The sequence below is a fragment of the Nannospalax galili genome, unplaced genomic scaffold (genome assembly GCF_000622305.1).
Source record: "Nannospalax galili isolate Female #2095 unplaced genomic scaffold, S.galili_v1.0 scaffold648, whole genome shotgun sequence".
In the NCBI taxonomy this organism is placed as follows: domain Eukaryota; kingdom Metazoa; phylum Chordata; class Mammalia; order Rodentia; family Spalacidae; genus Nannospalax; species Nannospalax galili.
The window spans coordinates 4,533,336-4,550,234 of NW_008360311.1; the positions used below are offsets into that span (position 1 = coordinate 4,533,336).

The 16,899-nt window shown below is 48.6% G+C and overlaps 2 protein-coding genes across 2 annotated transcripts in view; one reads left to right on the forward strand and one right to left on the reverse strand.

The window, feature by feature from the left end:
- Positions 1–4,754, forward strand: part of Ppp2r5a (protein phosphatase 2 regulatory subunit B'alpha) — a 54,176-nt gene extending 49,422 nt beyond the window's left edge. The window contains exons 8-13 of the mRNA XM_008824825.2: positions 36–89; positions 1,294–1,344; positions 1,531–1,650; positions 1,735–1,862; positions 2,498–2,599; positions 3,642–4,754. Coding sequence (XP_008823047.1) covers positions 36–89; positions 1,294–1,344; positions 1,531–1,650; positions 1,735–1,862; positions 2,498–2,599; positions 3,642–3,774 — 588 coding nt within the window. The 3' untranslated portion in view covers positions 3,775–4,754. The remainder of the gene's footprint in view (positions 1–35; positions 90–1,293; positions 1,345–1,530; positions 1,651–1,734; positions 1,863–2,497; positions 2,600–3,641) is intronic.
- The window catches only part of Pacc1 (proton activated chloride channel 1), a 27,704-nt gene continuing 14,697 nt past the window's right edge, over positions 3,893–16,899 (reverse strand). The window contains exons 5-8 of the mRNA XM_008824826.2: positions 11,750–11,892; positions 10,535–10,679; positions 8,631–8,738; positions 3,893–7,142 (exon numbers count right to left, since the gene is read on the reverse strand). Of these exons, the coding sequence (XP_008823048.1) occupies positions 6,981–7,142; positions 8,631–8,738; positions 10,535–10,679; positions 11,750–11,892 (558 nt within the window). The 3' untranslated portion in view covers positions 3,893–6,980. The remainder of the gene's footprint in view (positions 7,143–8,630; positions 8,739–10,534; positions 10,680–11,749; positions 11,893–16,899) is intronic.

A 16,899-nucleotide genomic window follows, 5' to 3' on the forward strand; every position in this document is an offset into this window, starting at 1 on the left:
CACTGATTTTTCCTAAACGTCTCCTTGCCTTCCAGCTGGCATACTGTGTTGTGCAGTTCCTGGAGAAAGACACAACATTGACAGAGCCAGTAAGTGTTGGGTTCCTGTGCATGTGCGTGGTTGGCATCAGATGTTTCATTGCGTGCTTCTGTGTAGTGGGTTATCAGAAAGCAGAACCTTAAGTTAGTCATCTAGTAGGAGGGACTTCCAAGGAGTCAGACTGCATTCAGAGAACAGGGTGGAAAGGGAGTGTGCTCAGGAAGTAACAGACTTTTTAAAATTATTTTATTTCATGTGTATGAGTGTTTTGCCTGCATGTAGGTACCTGTGCAGAGCTGATGGAGAGCAGCAGAAGAGGGCGTCAGAGCCCCTGGAACTGGAGCTAGAGAAGGTTGTTGGCCATGTGGGTGCTGGGAACCGAGCTTTCTGCAAGAGCAGCTAGTGCTCTTAACTGCTGAGCTATCTCTCCAGCCCCATAATAGACTTCTGAGTGAGCTGTGTGGTAAGATCAAAAGACAACAGGGAAGTAGTCATCTCTTCTTTTTTTGAGACGGGGTCTCCCTGTAGCCCCAGCTGTCCTGGAACTCACTATGTAGACCAGGCTGGCCTTGAACTCAGAGATCTGCCTGCCTCTGCCTCCTGAGTGCTGGGATTAAAGGCATGTACCACCACACCCGGCATCACCTCTTCATTTTTTTCAACCATCTTTTATAATTAAAACATATTGTGTGCCAGGCGTGGTGGCCCTTGGTATATCTTTGTTGAATTAACAGAAGTTAAGAGGGTGGTGGGGATAGAGAGATGGCTTAGAGTTAGGAGCACTAGCTGTTCTTGCAGAGGACCTGGTTTCGGGTCCCAGTTATCACATGGTCCCTAACGCCAGTTCCCGGGGATCCAAGGCCTACTCGTGGCTTCCGTGAGCACTTGCATGATATGGGTTCACTTCCGTACATGCAGGCGAAACACTCATAAAGTCTAGAGTGTTGAATATTTTACTTCAGAATGATTGATACAGTCACAACTGTTGAAAATATCTTGAGATTTACTATATGTAGCCCCAGGCTGGGCTGGAACTATATGTAGACATCCCAGGCTTTGATCTCACAGCTGTCTGCCTCCTGTGCTGGGATTAAAGGCACATTTCACCAAGCCTGGCTCGTTCTTTTATGTGGGGAGGTAGCACTGTATCTCAGGCTGGCGTTGAACTTGGCAGTTCTCCCTCCTCAGCTTCCCAAGTGCTAGGATTATAGATAGGCCCAGCTGTTTAATTCATTTTAAACTTTTGTTTTGTAGGTGATCAGAGGACTGCTAAAATTTTGGCCAAAAACATGCAGCCAGAAAGAGGTGGGTTGTAGTATAAATACAGCGCATTAAAGTCAGACTTCAAGTCTTAAGGCTGTAAGCCCTGCTTTGAACTGCATATCACCCAGTCTTAGTGGTTTACTTCACTGTAGATGAATCTCATCTGTAAGGTTTCTACATTAACATCATACAAATTGGTTATGTTTTTTAAATTTTTTTTTAACCCAGGTGATGTTTTTAGGAGAAATTGAAGAAATCTTAGATGTCATTGAACCAACACAGTTCAAAAAAATTGAAGAGCCACTTTTTAAGCAGATATCCAAGTGCGTCTCCAGCTCTCACTTTCAGGTACTGTGTTTTCCCCAGAGGTGACATTCTTACGTGTACTGCTTTTTCCCGCCTCTGAATCCTGACATCTCTGGTGTCTCACAGGTTGCAGAAAGAGCACTGTACTTCTGGAATAATGAGTACATTCTTAGTCTGATTGAAGAGAATATTGATAAAATCCTGCCAATTATGTTTGCCAGTCTGTACAAAATTTCCAAAGAACACTGGAATCAGTGAGTATTTTTATGTGGGTCATGAGTTCCTTTTAGTCCAGACTGGCCTGGAACTCAGGATCTCCTGCTTCAGCCTCCCCGAGCCGAGATTACAGGTGTGTGCCATCATGCCCAGCTTTCATGTCTTTTTTTGTGTTGTCATCTCTAACCATTTTAGTATTTTATTGCCTAATTCATATAAAACCTATAGAGATTTGGAACTTAGAGTAAATATTAAAATAAGTTTTAACTGAATGTGAAATACAGAGCACATACATGCATATTTCATAAAGTTGTATGTGACTATTCTTTAGCAACAGTCGTGCCAGCCTCCTGAAGACGGTACTGGTGTGGCACCGCTGCTCCGCACCGGATCTCCCTGCGCCACAGGGCCCAAAGCCAGTAGTGCTCTGTAGACTTTGAACAGTCTAACTTCTGTGGCATTCTTACTTTGCTGCTACTTTCATCTCTAGCTGGAATTAACCTAAGCATAACCTAGGCAGGGTGGAGCCTTTGGAGTAGACCAAACACTTTTTGAGCTTTAGCTAATTATCCAAAGAAAACTGCATTATCAGCTGATCTTTAACCCAGTTCAGATAGGAAAGTGTTGTACTTAGCTGCTGGCATCTAACCCAGGACTGGCTCATGTCTTTCAGGACCATTGTAGCACTGGTGTACAACGTGCTGAAAACCCTAATGGAAATGAATGGCAAGCTTTTTGATGACCTTACTAGCTCATACAAAGCTGAAAGACAGAGGTACTTGATGTGTTGAGTTATAAAATTACCTGATATTTTGTTAATTCAGGTAGGAAAGGTCCATCTCTTAGTTGTCGTATTTACAAAGCATACATTGTACATTAGAATTTGAAAGCCTCTGAGCACCATCGTGATTGTCAAGCAAAGTAACGCTGGCATTTAAAAAATTTCTTTTTGAGTGTTTTGCCTGCATGTATGTAAGTGCACCCGTGTCATGCAATGCCCACAGAGGACAGGACATCGGGACTCCCCTGGAACTGAAGTTACAGACGATTGTTAGGCGCCTTGTGGATTCTGGGACTCAAACCTGGGTCCTCTGCAAAAGCAGCCAGTGCTTTTAACCACTGAGCTGTCTCTCCAGTCATGAATCCTGGTATTTTCATAAAATTTGTTAAGCAGGGGGCTGGAGAGATGGCTCAGTGATGCCCACTCAGGAGCTAGCCCCCTGATAATTTGCTGAACGCATCATTCCTTTTTTGGGGGGGAGGGGTCTTTTTGAGACAGGGTCTCCCTGTAGCCCCAGCTTTCCTGGAACTCACTACGTAGACCAGGCTGGCCTGGAACTCAGAGAGCTGGGATGATAGGCCTGCGCCACCCCACCTGACTTGATTGCATTAGTCTCTTAAATAGCAAAAGTTCAGGCATGATCTGCCCAGGAATCAATGGGCAAAAAGAAAAGATGCTTAACATTTGAACATGGATGCTTCGTGTGACTAAGAATGATCATTTCCTATTGTCAGTGTAAGCCACCAGATTCTTTAAAAGCTGTAGAAATATAAGCCCAGGGTTTTTGCATGTTCATAACCTGTATCCAAGGTAGTCAGTTTTCATTTGACACCTGAGTGTGGGTGGGGAAGAGAGGAGCGTCTTGTCTTTAGTTGACTCAGAATACTGTGTAAGAATGTGCTCTGTAAAGCACAGTGTGTTAGTCATGGAGGAGGGATAGCCTGTATAGCCACTTTGAGCTGATACAAGAGATCTCTATGTGTTCTCTAGCAAACTGCTCAGCAGTGACTTTTTAACAATTGTGGTTTATCTACAGAGAGAAGAAAAAGGAATTGGAACGGGAAGAACTGTGGAAAAAATTAGAAGAGTTGAAACTAAAGAAGGCTCTAGAAAATCAGAATAGTGCTTACAACATGCACAGTCTTCTCAGCAGTACAGGTGCTGAATAAAGATCAGCTTCCTACCACTGCTGGATGGGCAGTTTTGTACACTTTTTGAAATACAGAAAAACTTCAAAGCGAACCTCATCAGTATAATATAATTAAAAGGCCAATTTTTCCTAGCAAGTCTAAGTGAAAAAAATATGGATTAAACATAGCCCCATGCTGTATCATGGCCACCGTATATTGTAACCTTTGTCTGCTCATTGATTGTGTCACTTTTGAAGTTTCACAGAAATGAATTTTATCATCTGATATGAGTGAGGTAATTATGGGAGTGGTAAGAATTATGACTTGAATTGATTGTGTTGCACATAGATCATCTAAGTAGGCCGCTCTGTACATTTTCCCTTTTATAATGTGCTTTTCACATTGCTGCAGACCTTAGTTAATCCAAGGAAAGAACCCTTTCTAGGGAAACAGAGGCATCTGTCCTTCCCTTTGTCTCCTAGAAGATGGTGGGATAAAAGCCCTCCCCCAAAATCTTACTACACTCTGGGTTCTGAAAAGCCTCATGTTTTCAGGCTTCTAAAGCACAAAATATAAAAGCTGGGGGAAAGTAAACCAAACTTCTTCTGTCCCCAAATACCTCCCTTCAGCAGCTGCAACCCCAGGTGTGAACAGAGTAGTGGCTGCAGGGTGGATGCTAGGCTCACCTCTCCTTCATTCCTCTAATCTCCTCGGGCTGGAGGCAGGGCCTTTCCAGTCCCTGACCCACCCTGCCCAGCCCCACCAGATGCAGGCAGGAGGCTGAGTCCCACAGTGTGATGTAGGCTGCTAGCTGTCACTGCCTGGCTTTAAAGGAAATGCAGTAGGCGTCCTCTGAGACTGACTATGTAGAAGTCTTGTATGTTCTTACCTGGTCAAGTATTTCTTACATCTTTTGTTATCAGAGTACCATTCCAATCTTGCCTTGCAGTTGTGTTTTATAATAAAAGATCTTCACTGGGGACTGAGCAGCATTTAATAAAGCCTATGTTTGTATTTTGCCTTCTGTCATTTTTGGTTTTTCAGCTCTAATACTAAGCATTCAGGAGGCCTACCCTTTTGTATATGTAAGCATATTCACAGAAAATGGCCACAAATTGTGGGGAGAGTTCTGATTAAAAACAGGAAGCTTGGGGCTCATGGATCTTTTCATAAAATTCTAAGCTGTACAATATCCATCTTCTTCATATCCCTCTGTGTTCAGAGGATAGTTTTAACATTAAAGCTAATTTAGTTAACAAAGGCTCAGGAGGATAAATCTCTTAATCTACAGCAGTACTTCTGTGAAGGTTGGAAGGTGTAACAGCTTCACTTACCTTTATGTCTACACGCTTAAACAAAACTAGCACAGGCTCTGCATGGGGCTCGTAGGTCACTGTGAAAGCAGACCCTCTGCTGTCTGTGGTCCTGTAAGAAACTTGCTGGGTGCAATGGCATGTATTTCTCACTGCGTTCAAGCAGGGAGCACCCAGGAACACTGCACTGCTGGCCAGACAAGCTGCTTTCAGGCCCAGTGCTGCTGACTGGGGACAGCACAGAGAGACAAACCTGTCACAAAACAGATGTCTTTCCAGAAGTGGCCATTGGGCTTTCTTCCTCTGAACAGGCACAAATACATCCTAATTACATAAAGCAAACCCAACAGCTCAACTTTATACAGTACAGAAAAACAATTATTAAAATGATACGTCATTCTTAGAGTTTATATAACCCAGAGCCCCTCATGCCAAGGACACACCTACTTTTGAGCTGCACTCCTGCCCCGAGACTTTCAGCTAACTTTGAATTCTCATACCTACGTGACACACAAAGGTAGCAGGGAATATATTTTTTTTTTTGAGCCAGGGTCTCCCTGTAGCCCCAACTCGCCTGGAACTCAGAGAGATCCACCTGCCTCTGCCTCTCAAGTGCTGGGATCAAAGGTGTGTGCCACCACGCCTAGTGGGTATTTACCTATACAGGTTTATTTTAGTAAAATCAGCCAAAAACAGTTTCTTACTGCTAAATTAGATTAAAATTAACCCTAACCCTCTTTAGACACGTGAGTAGTTCTCTTTTGGATTTTTTCAGACCTGACTGAATTTGGGAAATGCTACCATATTCCCTCTGAATGCACATGCTTAAAATTAATTTCAAAAAGTCTGAGAACACTTTTCATAACCATCAATGTGGAAAATATGTAGTGTGTACGACACACACACCCAATCTGTTGAAGGTTAGACCAGAAGCCTAAAAGGCCAAAGAGGTGTTTATAGATACTGAACCATTAACTAGCATATTTTTAGTGGCATCTGGCCCTCTTCCTGGCCCTCTCCATCACCACGCCTGGCTTACCTTCACGGTGAGGACATACCACAGTCAGATCCATCCTTGTTGGCAGTCCAGACTCTACCTACCTGTTTGGTGGTCAGGCATGAAGGAGCATGGGTGCCTGCTGGTTTAGCAGCTACTCAAGCTGGCACTCAATCCTTTGTGTTAACTTTATTTACCTGTTAATGAAATCAAAGTACACTAAGCAGGTACCTACTATATACATCAGTGCTCCTGGGGTTAATCACTGAACTTGCACTGCATCAGAGTCCAGCTTGAGAAGTAGGGGGTTAGTTACTCCATCAGAAAACCACTTGTTTCTAGTGGCCTTCACTATCTCATTTAAGGCCAAGCATGGTAGTACACAGCCTTAATCCCAGCACGTGGGAGGCACAGATGGATTACAGAGTTTCAAGGCCAGCAGAACTACAGAGTGAGAGGCTATCTCAAAAAAGACATCTCATTTAGTAACAGCTTGTCCAAGCCTGGACAGCACCAGTGGGCAGTGTCAAAATCACGAGGGTTTGTTACAATGCCTGGATTCTAAGGCATGACCTGTGCACCTCCGTAGGCTTTTTGGTTAAAGAAAAATCACACAGCTGTTCACTTTACAAGGAAATAATCTATGGTAAGGAGGGAGCCTTAACCTGGAGCTTGACTATGCAGTGAGTCAACAGGAAGGAAACTTCCCCTCCCCCAAGTCACTGGACAGCTCTGTGAGGTGTTCATCAATAATTTAAATACTTAAATATCTTCAGGTTATCCACTGAGTTTCCTGTTGGGCTCAGAATAGCCTCTTTCTGGGTTACTTAGACCGTCCAGTGTGACGAGCTGTTCTTCCCTTCAAGGTCCCTTTCAAGTGAGTGCAGGATGCTGGTGCCTCGGTCTATCAATGCAGCAGTGTCGTGGGGGCAACTTCAGCTTATGTGGTTTGTCGCTTGGCCTCTTCTTTTAAGGTATCGCTTCCTGATTTTGATCATCCATTTCACACTCAGTTTGGCAAACTCTGCTGCTTTGAATAATGCCAGAAAGGCCCCACAGAGAAGTGCGATGGTGTTCCAAGGATTGGCTGTGATGATCTACGAAACACGCACACACACAGGGTTACTGGTTGGCATCAGCCTTGATTCTGATCAGCATGTCATTCGTTGCATAGCACTCCAGATTGTGGGGCTACAGGAGAAGCCAGCTAATGCCTCTGCTTCATCCAGACTCTAATGTCCACAGCTAATCTCAAAAGAAAACCGTGAGCCCACGTAATGAAGTTACAGGAAGAAAGTAAGATCTCACTGAGCTTTCGTTTTGTGGCCTAATCCAACAGTGACTCAGGTTAATTTCCCTATAATTATACCCAGTCCACAAGGCTAGTTCTCACATTCGCCGTGTGGACTGGCCACCAGGCCCTGCTCCCCTTTCCAAGCCGTGATGCAGTCCTATCTAGATCTACTAATTCTTGCAACTTGGTGCTTCCTCCAGCCACAGGGCCAAAACCCTCTCTGTATTTCAGCAAAGCTGTTCATCCCACAGGCCCCTTGTGACAGTTGCTTATTGTCTGACAAGACGCTACTCTTCACTAATTGTCCTCGTTACCCCAGCACTGCTAAGGATGTAACCCGGCCCTGGCATGCCAGACAAGCACCTTCCGCTGAGCTACATTCTTACATTTGTGAGTTCCCAAGTGTAAGCCTAGTTCAGGATGGCCCAAATGAACCCTGTTTCACACATGCCAGCAAGGCCACACCGTGTGCAGGGGTGCTGTAAAGCCTAGTTCAGGATGGCCCAAATGAACCCTGTTTCACACATGCCAGCAAGGCCACACCGTGTGCAGGGGTGCTGTAAAGCATGCCTCAAGGGGAGCTCTACTTGGTCCGTAACAGGTATCTCATGCCAGATAGAGTGTTTAAAAATACCAGAACACATACTTTACACAGAGCTACAAACTGGTTCCTTCAGCCTAGTCTTCGTGGTAAGCCTCAGCATACACCCTTCACACAAGGCTTGGGCCAGTCTTACAGGTAGTGGCTGATCACCGAGCACATCCATCTCAGAATCCACCCCTGGGATCCGAAGCACACGTGTTTGAGCTCTGAGATCACGTCCCTATTTCCACGAACATCTCAACATCTTGTGACAATGTGTCAATCATTAGTTCTGAGGTCACCTCCAATAGTGTGCAACTGTGTTCCTTTGGCAAAGCTGCAGGTAACTCCTGTCCCTCCACGACTGAGAACACAGCATTAGTTAATGACTTAATTGTCTGCTCCACTTCCCACAAGTGCTTAGCCTACAGAGAGCCATTAGGAAGGAATGACTTCTGTAGTAATCTCCATAGTAACTGCAATTACTCCCGAGTGCCTGCTCTGCACCCAGCATTCTGCTAGAGACCAGAAAATGGTGAGCAGAATGGCTCCGACCGCCTTTACAGAGCCCATCTCGTGATGAAAGCAGATCCCCCTAAACACAAGTGCTGCAGCAGCACTGACGAGGTTACAAGCTGCTGTGTGTCCTGAGACAGAGAGTGAAGCAGACTTGGCCTGCACCGAGTTCATACTCTAAGCAGTACTTACATCTTGGACTTTCTGGATAAAAGGATCTTTCCACTCGAAGACCACAAAGAACAACTGAGCACTTCTCTCGGCGGCTGGTCTCTGGTCAATGTAATTAACCACACTGGTCTAGATGCAGAAGAGACAGTGCATTACCACCACCTCTGGGCCCTCCCTTGCCTGGACTCTGGGAAAGGAGAACAGGGAGGGAGTCTCAGCCCTTGGCTCTCCTGACACCATGTTTTGGAGAGGAAAGTCAAAAGTCCTATACAAGACCCTTTAACTGGTCCAAGAGCCTTACCGTGGCGGCTTCCATAGTTCTTTGGGAGAGATCTGTGATGTATAATTGTGTTTTGAGCTGCCATCAAAATCTTGTCGTCAGGTATCTACACCCAGCAATTACATTGTACTCAGAGTACCATGGAAGACACAATTCAAAGAAAGAAAGGTCCCAAATTTCCAAATACTTTGTCTTAAGAGCCAAGTGTTCTGACCCTTCATGTCTGAACAAGATGTAGTCCCAGCTCCATACTGCTGGGCAGCCCTGTAAATAGGCATGCGTTGTAAGATCTGCCGGTCAACTGTGAAACAGGTTTCACGGCACGATGGAGGGAGGACGGGCTCTGGAAGCCTGGGCCCACCTCTCATCCGAGCTTCACCTTGGCCACCCGGGAAATGGGCCAAATCTCTGCCTCTGGGACAAGGTGAGGAGTGAATGAAAGCACAACAGAAAGGCATTCCCGAGACTTGTTCAGACCTCCCGACCAAGCCAGAAGACTCCTCCTATTCAGACAGCAAAAGGCGCAGGGAGTTACTTCCGTTTTCAGCTCAGCTGGGGTTTTGCCCCTTTGCTTTCAGATCACAGGTAGGGCTGCCCCCAAGTGAGAGGTGAATAAGCACACTTCCGGCCATGTGGGACCTGGTGTTCTCAGAGCTGAGTGGACAGCGGAGCCAGGAAAGTCATCTTACTAACAGCATTTTATAGACCTGTTGCTAGAGGACGTCACCTCTCAAGGAAGGAAAAATTCCTGTCCCTGACCTAGGAGCCAGGGCTCCACCTCAGCAGAAGCCCCAAAGCTAGGACTGGGTGTCACTTCTGCTGGTGGTGGGCAGTGCCCCCAAGAAGGCAAGCCCAGTCTCCTTCCATCCCCGACCCCAGGCCTTTTCTGTCTCCCCCAAGCCCTCCCGCGCCATGCAGCAGACCCCCAGCAATCCACTGGCTCAATGCCCAGCCTTCTGACTCTAGGCCAGAGGCCCAAAAGCTTTCTGATTAGACTTGTTAGTAAAAAAATGTATGAGCAAGCATCCAGTATGCTTACATTTACAACTTTACAGATGGTATAACACACTGTTATTGGTCTAATAGCATTTTAAAACATTCAAAGGGAAATTTTGCTTTGGGGGTTTGTTTTTGTTTGTATGAAACGGCCCAGAATGGCCTCAAACTATGTGGCAGAGGCTGGCCTTGAACTCATCCTTCTGCCGCCACCTCTCAAGCTGGGATCACAGGCATGAGCCACTGTGCTTAGCCCCAAAAGAGAAACGTCAGAAGGATGCGACAAAAGTAAATCAAGAAAGCAGCCATCTTTCCTCTTGCTTCCTAACGGTTCATCAGCCACAGAACAGAGACCCCACGGTGCCAGGTTTCTCATCTGTCAACATCTGGAATCTCTATACGGTGCAGAGATGGCTCCTCTACAATCTGATTTCTGTGGGGCCCAGGGCTGTCTGCATGCCGGCCTCCAGAGGAGCATGGATGCCCCAACATGAAGGGTGCACGAAACCCTGCTGGTGATCCTGCTTCGCTGTGGTAAACGTCTCATCGAAGACCCCACCCAAATACCCTTCCCCTCTAAAGCTTCCCTCTACCCCAGATTCAAGTGTAGAGATCACCAGCTATACTAAGGAGATCCAGAGCCACCCACCTCTTGCCGGAACTCGACAGCTTCCCGCCCATCCTCCTCCTTGGTCTTCACCAGCGACATCTTAACCCAGGTGCGGAAGCCCCCTGAAAACTTCCAGCTGGAGTAGGCACTCTCACAAGCCTGCATGAAGCCTTCCCTGTCTGGGCTGAGAGAACAGAGAAGGTGGACCCAGGTTCGCCCAGGCCTGACACGACCAGAGAACGCAGTCCACCCCACTTCCTGACTCCTCTCCGAATCTTGGTGCCTTACCTGGGCTGTTGGTCAGCCAACGTCTAAAGCCAGGCCCAGGCAGGTTTCCAAACAGTTCTGCCACATGAAGGGCAGCAGCCTGATTAATGGACTCCCCCTCCCCTATGGGAGCGCCTTTCCCTCCCTCACCTCTCCTCCTCATCCCTCCCACCACCTCAGTCATCAGTACACTGGTTTGCAGATCCCTGTAGCACAATGCCCCAGGCTCCTCAGTGACCTGGAGGAGAGCCAGTAGAGCCGTTATTCATTACACATATATGAAACTGTTAAAGAACAATTTTTAAAAACAGCAAAAGCAAACACTGCCAGGCTGAAACCCTCACTATGGGAGGAAGGGGTAGAGGGGCCTCAGAAGGGCAAGAGAGACAGGCTGTAACCTCAGAAGGCGCTTGCGAGGGGATGCAGAGCAGAGGCTTGGCGCTCTGCTCCGGATGCCTGGAGCAGGGTGGTGTGTGATGCAGCAGAAGCTCACTTTCTTTTAGGGTGGGTACCACCTCCCTTCCACTGTGGCTGCAACCGTACTTCTTAGAAATGGAGCCCCCAGCTCAGCAGGCCCAGGCAGGGGCACACAGAAACATTCAACTCTACTGAGCACTTTGGGCCTCAGAGATAACACCACAGTGTTCCCAAAACAGTATCTGAATCCAACAATCACTGCAAGCAAAGGCCCAGAGCAGCAGGCAGGGATCTGCAGCAATATGAGGCAGCTCACTCTGCTCTTCAGCCCAGACAGACCACGAGATCGCTCAGACGGCACTGTGTGCACAGAGCAAGCGGCCCTCCACTCCATGCTGGCTTAGCTGCAGTCGATCTATGGGCTGAGGCTCTCGTGCTCCTCCCTCCCTTGAGGCAATGAGTGACCATCTGCAGCTCTGCTCCCCTACCCCACCGTCACCCCTCCATCCCCGGCACGGACAGGCTCAAGGTGGGAAGACAGCAAGGCCCCAGTGAACTCTGGAAGGTCACCTTTGCATGAACTCCTGGAAAGAGGAGAAGAGGAGGTAGTCGATGGCGCTGAAGTCCTCATTGCTCTGGTTCAGGCGGAACTGAAGGAAGACCAGCTCCCGCTTCTTCACTTCCTGGGGCCCCCGGACAATCAGGGCAGACTTCTGCAGGCAGAGAAATGCCAGAATCTCAGTCACAGAACTGTGTGCTCTGTCATCTCTCACACCGGGCCAACACAGGCTCAGGCACAAGCACTGACTAGCAAACCCACATGGGTCACCCAGCAGCCTCCAGGGACTGCTGCAAGACCCTCGTGCCCAGAGACATGGGCTGGCCATGGGGACTTCTTAGCACAGTGTCCAGAGCCCAGGAGAGTGTGATGCACCTTCTGCCTCCTTTACTCCACAGGCTGTCCACACTATGCAAGTTCACCTTTTCTAAGTAAGGATGTTCACCTTCACCTTATCCGCCTGCCACATTTAACTTTGTTCCTAATGTATCTACCATATGGAAACTTGCAATTTAATGCGGTTGAATGAAGTATGAACTCTGTCAATTTCTTTTTTTTTTTTTGAGACAAGGTCTCCCTGTAGCCCCAGCTGGCCTGGAACTTGCTATGTAGACCAGGCTGGCCTTGAACTCACAGAGATCCACCTGCCTCTGCCTCCCAAGTGCTGGGACTAATGGCATGCACCACCATACCCAGGCTCAATTTAAAAAAAGAAAAAAATTTTATTTATTATTTTTATTTTATGTTTATGTGTATTGCCTGCATGTATGTGAGTGCACCTGTGTCGTGCAATGCTGCAGAGGTCAGAAGAGGGCTTCGATTCCCCTGAAACTGGAGTTAAGGACAGTTCACAGCTGCCATGTAGGTGCTGGGAATCGAACCCGGGTCCTCTGCAAGAGCAGAGCCATCTCTCCAGCCCAGTCAATCTCTTTATGGCTTCTGGGTTGGCAGGCTGGGGTGAGCCGATGTATGTCAGTGTTCCCAGTACATCATGCATTTAAGTGCTGTAAGTAGTGTGACAGGCATCTGGATCCTAATCCAGAATAATGGACACTTTAAGCTTCCTCCTGTCCTCCTGTACCCTACATGTCTGTTCCTGGCCAGAACACAGCCCACAAGGACACTGGTCTGTCTCTGGGTCAAGACTGTGCTGCCCGTGGATTCGCCCTGTTCTGAAGGGCAACTCCTGCATGGGTGCTCCCTCCACAGTGCTCCTCCCATGTCCTGCGTGTTTTTATATGAGCTCGCTCCTAAATGTACTTTTAAAAACCCAACTTGTTCCAGTCCACTAACCATGGGTTAGGATGTTTGACTGAGATAAAACTGAACTGATATATTAGTTTGAGAACCATATTTTCTTTTTGAGACACTCTCAGCTCTGTGGCTCTAGGCTGTCCTGGAACTCACTGTGTAGCCCACACTGGCCTCAAATCTGCAGTGATTCTCCTGCCTTAGCCTCCCAAGTGCTGGGATTACAGGTATGAGCCACCACATCCAGCTTTGAGAAAAAAAAAATCTCTTTATACTGCCTTTCATAAACGATCTACTGATCCAGAAGTGGGGGCATGGTGTCAGGTCCAGGGTCTCTCTCTCTCCTCTGTCTCCTACTCCCTCTCCCTAAGCATAGCACCTGGAGCCCAGAGTGATGCACCCCGTCTCTTTATTAAAGGCCTGTGAATTTCTGTGGCGTTTTAAAGTCACACTCTAAGGTAACTATTTTCTAACAGGTTTTGCTTAATATACAAATGGTGCCTACTTTATGCCTGTCCAACTTCGTGAGGAGAGGCGTGTGGCTCTTGGCACTTGCCTGCCACCCTGTGGTCAGTCTCGTATTTTCCCAGATTCTGTGCCCACTTACTAATTTTCCCCCTTCCATGACGTTTTCCTTTACTCCTGAGGCAGCAAGGCTGACTGTTCCAGCCTCAGGACCACTTCGCTCTCTGAGAACTGCTTCCTAACCTGGGACCAGTGGAATGCAGTTGCCCTGCTGGAGTTATCTGCCGCCCTGTGCCAAGTTCCTAGACTGCGAGAAGTGACCCCCACAGCTCCCAGTCATTTCCCAAAGGGGTCTCCTGCCCTCACACTTCTCACCTGCGGAGGAGCTATTGTGCTCAGATGCTGACCACTCAGACAGGAAAACACTCAGGAGATGGTATCACTGGGCAATCTCACGAGGCAGCACCACCCACTGGGCAACCCTGTCTGCCACCCAGAGGGGTGTGCCCATACTCTGACCAGCACACTTTCAGATGCAACCAACAAACATTATGGGGGCAAAACACCCAAGACACAGCATGAATTTCACATCTAGGTGGTGGGAACAGGCAGTGAGGAAACACAGATTTGCAAACTGCTGCGCACAGCAAAGCTCAGCTACACTCGAAATATCATGAAATCAAGAGCAAGAGAGCCCAGGAGTCAACCAGAGCCTGAGGAGTCACGGTGTGGCTGGCCAGCAATGGGGGGGTCACTGCCACAGGACTTGATGGCCACAGCAGACCAGAACGTACGTGTTTCTGTAAAAGCTCACAACCAAGGCTCCGTGAGGAGCGGGCCAGTACAGGCCGCCTCCTGCTGGCCTGCCACTCAGTCCCAAACAGCTCAAGCAGGAGGGCAGATTTTCTGATGTCTACTTCAGATGTGGCCACTGAGGGTTCCAGAAATGCAGATCAAGCTGTAGGTGAGGCCAGAGCAACTAGTGTGTGCGCCTCACACAGAAGCCACAGGCCCTGCCCAGCGGCTGTCGCCCTGGCTGCACAATGGTCTTGAATACTTCCATTCTTCCTTCACACACACAGATCTTATTTTGCCTTCTTTTTTTCCCCCTGAGATGGGAGTTGTGCTGTGACCCTCACACTGAGCTCTTGGGTTCAAGAGAAGCCCTCTGACCTCAGCCTCCCTAGTGGCTGGGGTACGGGGTGTGCCTCCTCTCCTTACATGACCATACACTGGGCTTTGCTCAGGCAGCTGGTAGACAGTGAGGAGGAAACTTCCTAAAATTCAGCCTGTAGCTGGGCGTGGTGGCGCACACCTTTAATCCCAGCACTCTGCTAGGTAGAGGCAGGTGGATCTCTCTGAGTTCAAAGCTAGCTTGGTCTACATAGTGAATTCCAGGTCAGCTGGGGTTAACAGGGAGACCCTGTCTCTCCCCCCGCAACCACCACCAAAAAAATTCACAGCTCGTAGGCTCTAAGGGATTGATGGAGGAAGTAAACATCACTCAGGGCTGGAGGCAGTAACTGCACCTAACACCCTTCCTGTGCTGTGTTTTGTGGCTGTTTTAGAGTGTGTGCTGGGATTAAAGGCATGCGCCACCATGGCCTGCTATATTCTGTGGCATTTTATAACGCCTAAATCATGTAGGAATACAGCAAGCACAAACAGCTTTGGGAGTAAGCAGCTGCATCCCACAAAGCATGCTAGCCAACTGGAGGCAGAGGAGGCCGTCCCCAGAATAGACATCACTGCACCCCGAGTCCCACTGCTTCTCAGGGGGAATGAGGAGAGCTGGGCACCTGGACTTCTGTCAGACACGGCTTTCCTGGCTGTTTTTGTCTTCCTGCTGAGTGGGCTTTGCTTGTCCATCTTGGGGATCTTTTCTTTCGTTGCTTTCATGGGACTGTCCAGTGACCCCCGCCCAATTCTCCATTCTCAGTTAGGAAGGAAGGATTCAGGGGCAGAGCTGAGGTCCGGTGTGGGTGTCTCCCCTCAAGTGCCACATCTGCTTGCCTCACACTCTCCCTTGCCCTGAGGCCACCAGTGGGAGCACGCTGCGGCTGTGGGCAGGGAACACAGGCGGCCTGGGTTTCCCAGCGGGTCTCACTTGAGGAGACACCAGTGCAGCCTGCACAGAGGCTGCCCCACGGCTTGGCATCCAAGAAACACCCTGCCCGGCAGTTCTGCATACCAGGGAGGGGAAAGGCCTGGTGCCATGGTAGGCAGTCCTGCTCTAACCGCAGCCACACTCAGCCGGGGTGGGAAGCTGATACCTCTACATCAGCCCTCCATCTGTCCTGGGTCATGAACTTTTTGACAGTCAGCTACATCAACCAGTCCCAATCAGTAATTTGCACTTTATACCAGGTCCTCCTGGGTTCTGGTGTACCAATGAGGCCCTCTCTTGGCGTGTAGGGCTACACTGGTGTTCTACCCTCCACTGCTTTGCAAGGAGAAATCACTTCAGGAGTTAGGAAGAAGTCTAAAGTGCACCAATCAACCAGTCTCTGCACAAGTCTTTCATCTTGAACTCTTACTGTGGCTGTCACCTGAAGGAGCAGGACTGGCTGCAGAGCATGACACACTCACTGTGGTTTCCATCTGTCCCCGCCTGCATCTCACATTCCCTTCTAGGACCCTCTGAAACCCCCACTTAACCCTGTCAGAGACAAAGGCACACCATGCTGCTCCCTGCCACCATGGTGAGCCCTTGGCCCAGGAAAGCTTTTGTTCTCTGTATCTCTCACATGGCCCCCTTGGTCCCTCAAAGGACATGGGACGAAAAGGCCAAGACGTAACTGAATGCAAACACACATCCTGGCCTGCCGAGCCCCCACAGGCACCATGCGGCAAGGTTCGCCAGCTGAGCAAGACCAGTACACTGTACCACACTGACCCCAAGACCAGTACATTGTACTGACACTGACCCCAAGACCAGTACACAGTACCACACTGACCCCAAGACCAGTACACTGTACCACACTGACCCCAAGACCAGTACACTGTACCACACTGACCCCAAGACCAGTACACTGTACCACAGTGACCCCAAGACCAGTACACTGTACTCACAGTGACCCCAAGACCAGTACGCTGAACTGACACTGACCCCAAGACCAGTACACTGTACCACACTGACCCCAAGACCAGTACACAGTACCACACTGACCCCAAGACCAGTACACTGTACTCACACTGACCCCAAGACCAGTACATTGTACCACACTGACCCCAGGACCAGTACACTGTACCACACTGACCCCAAGACCAGTACACTGTACTGTCACTGACCCCAAGACCAGTACACTGTACCACACTGACCCCAAGACCAGTACGCTGTACTGACACTGACCCCAAGACCAGTACACTGTACCACCTGACCCCAAGACCAGTACACTGTACCACACTGACCCCAAGACCAGTACACTGTACCACACTGACCCCA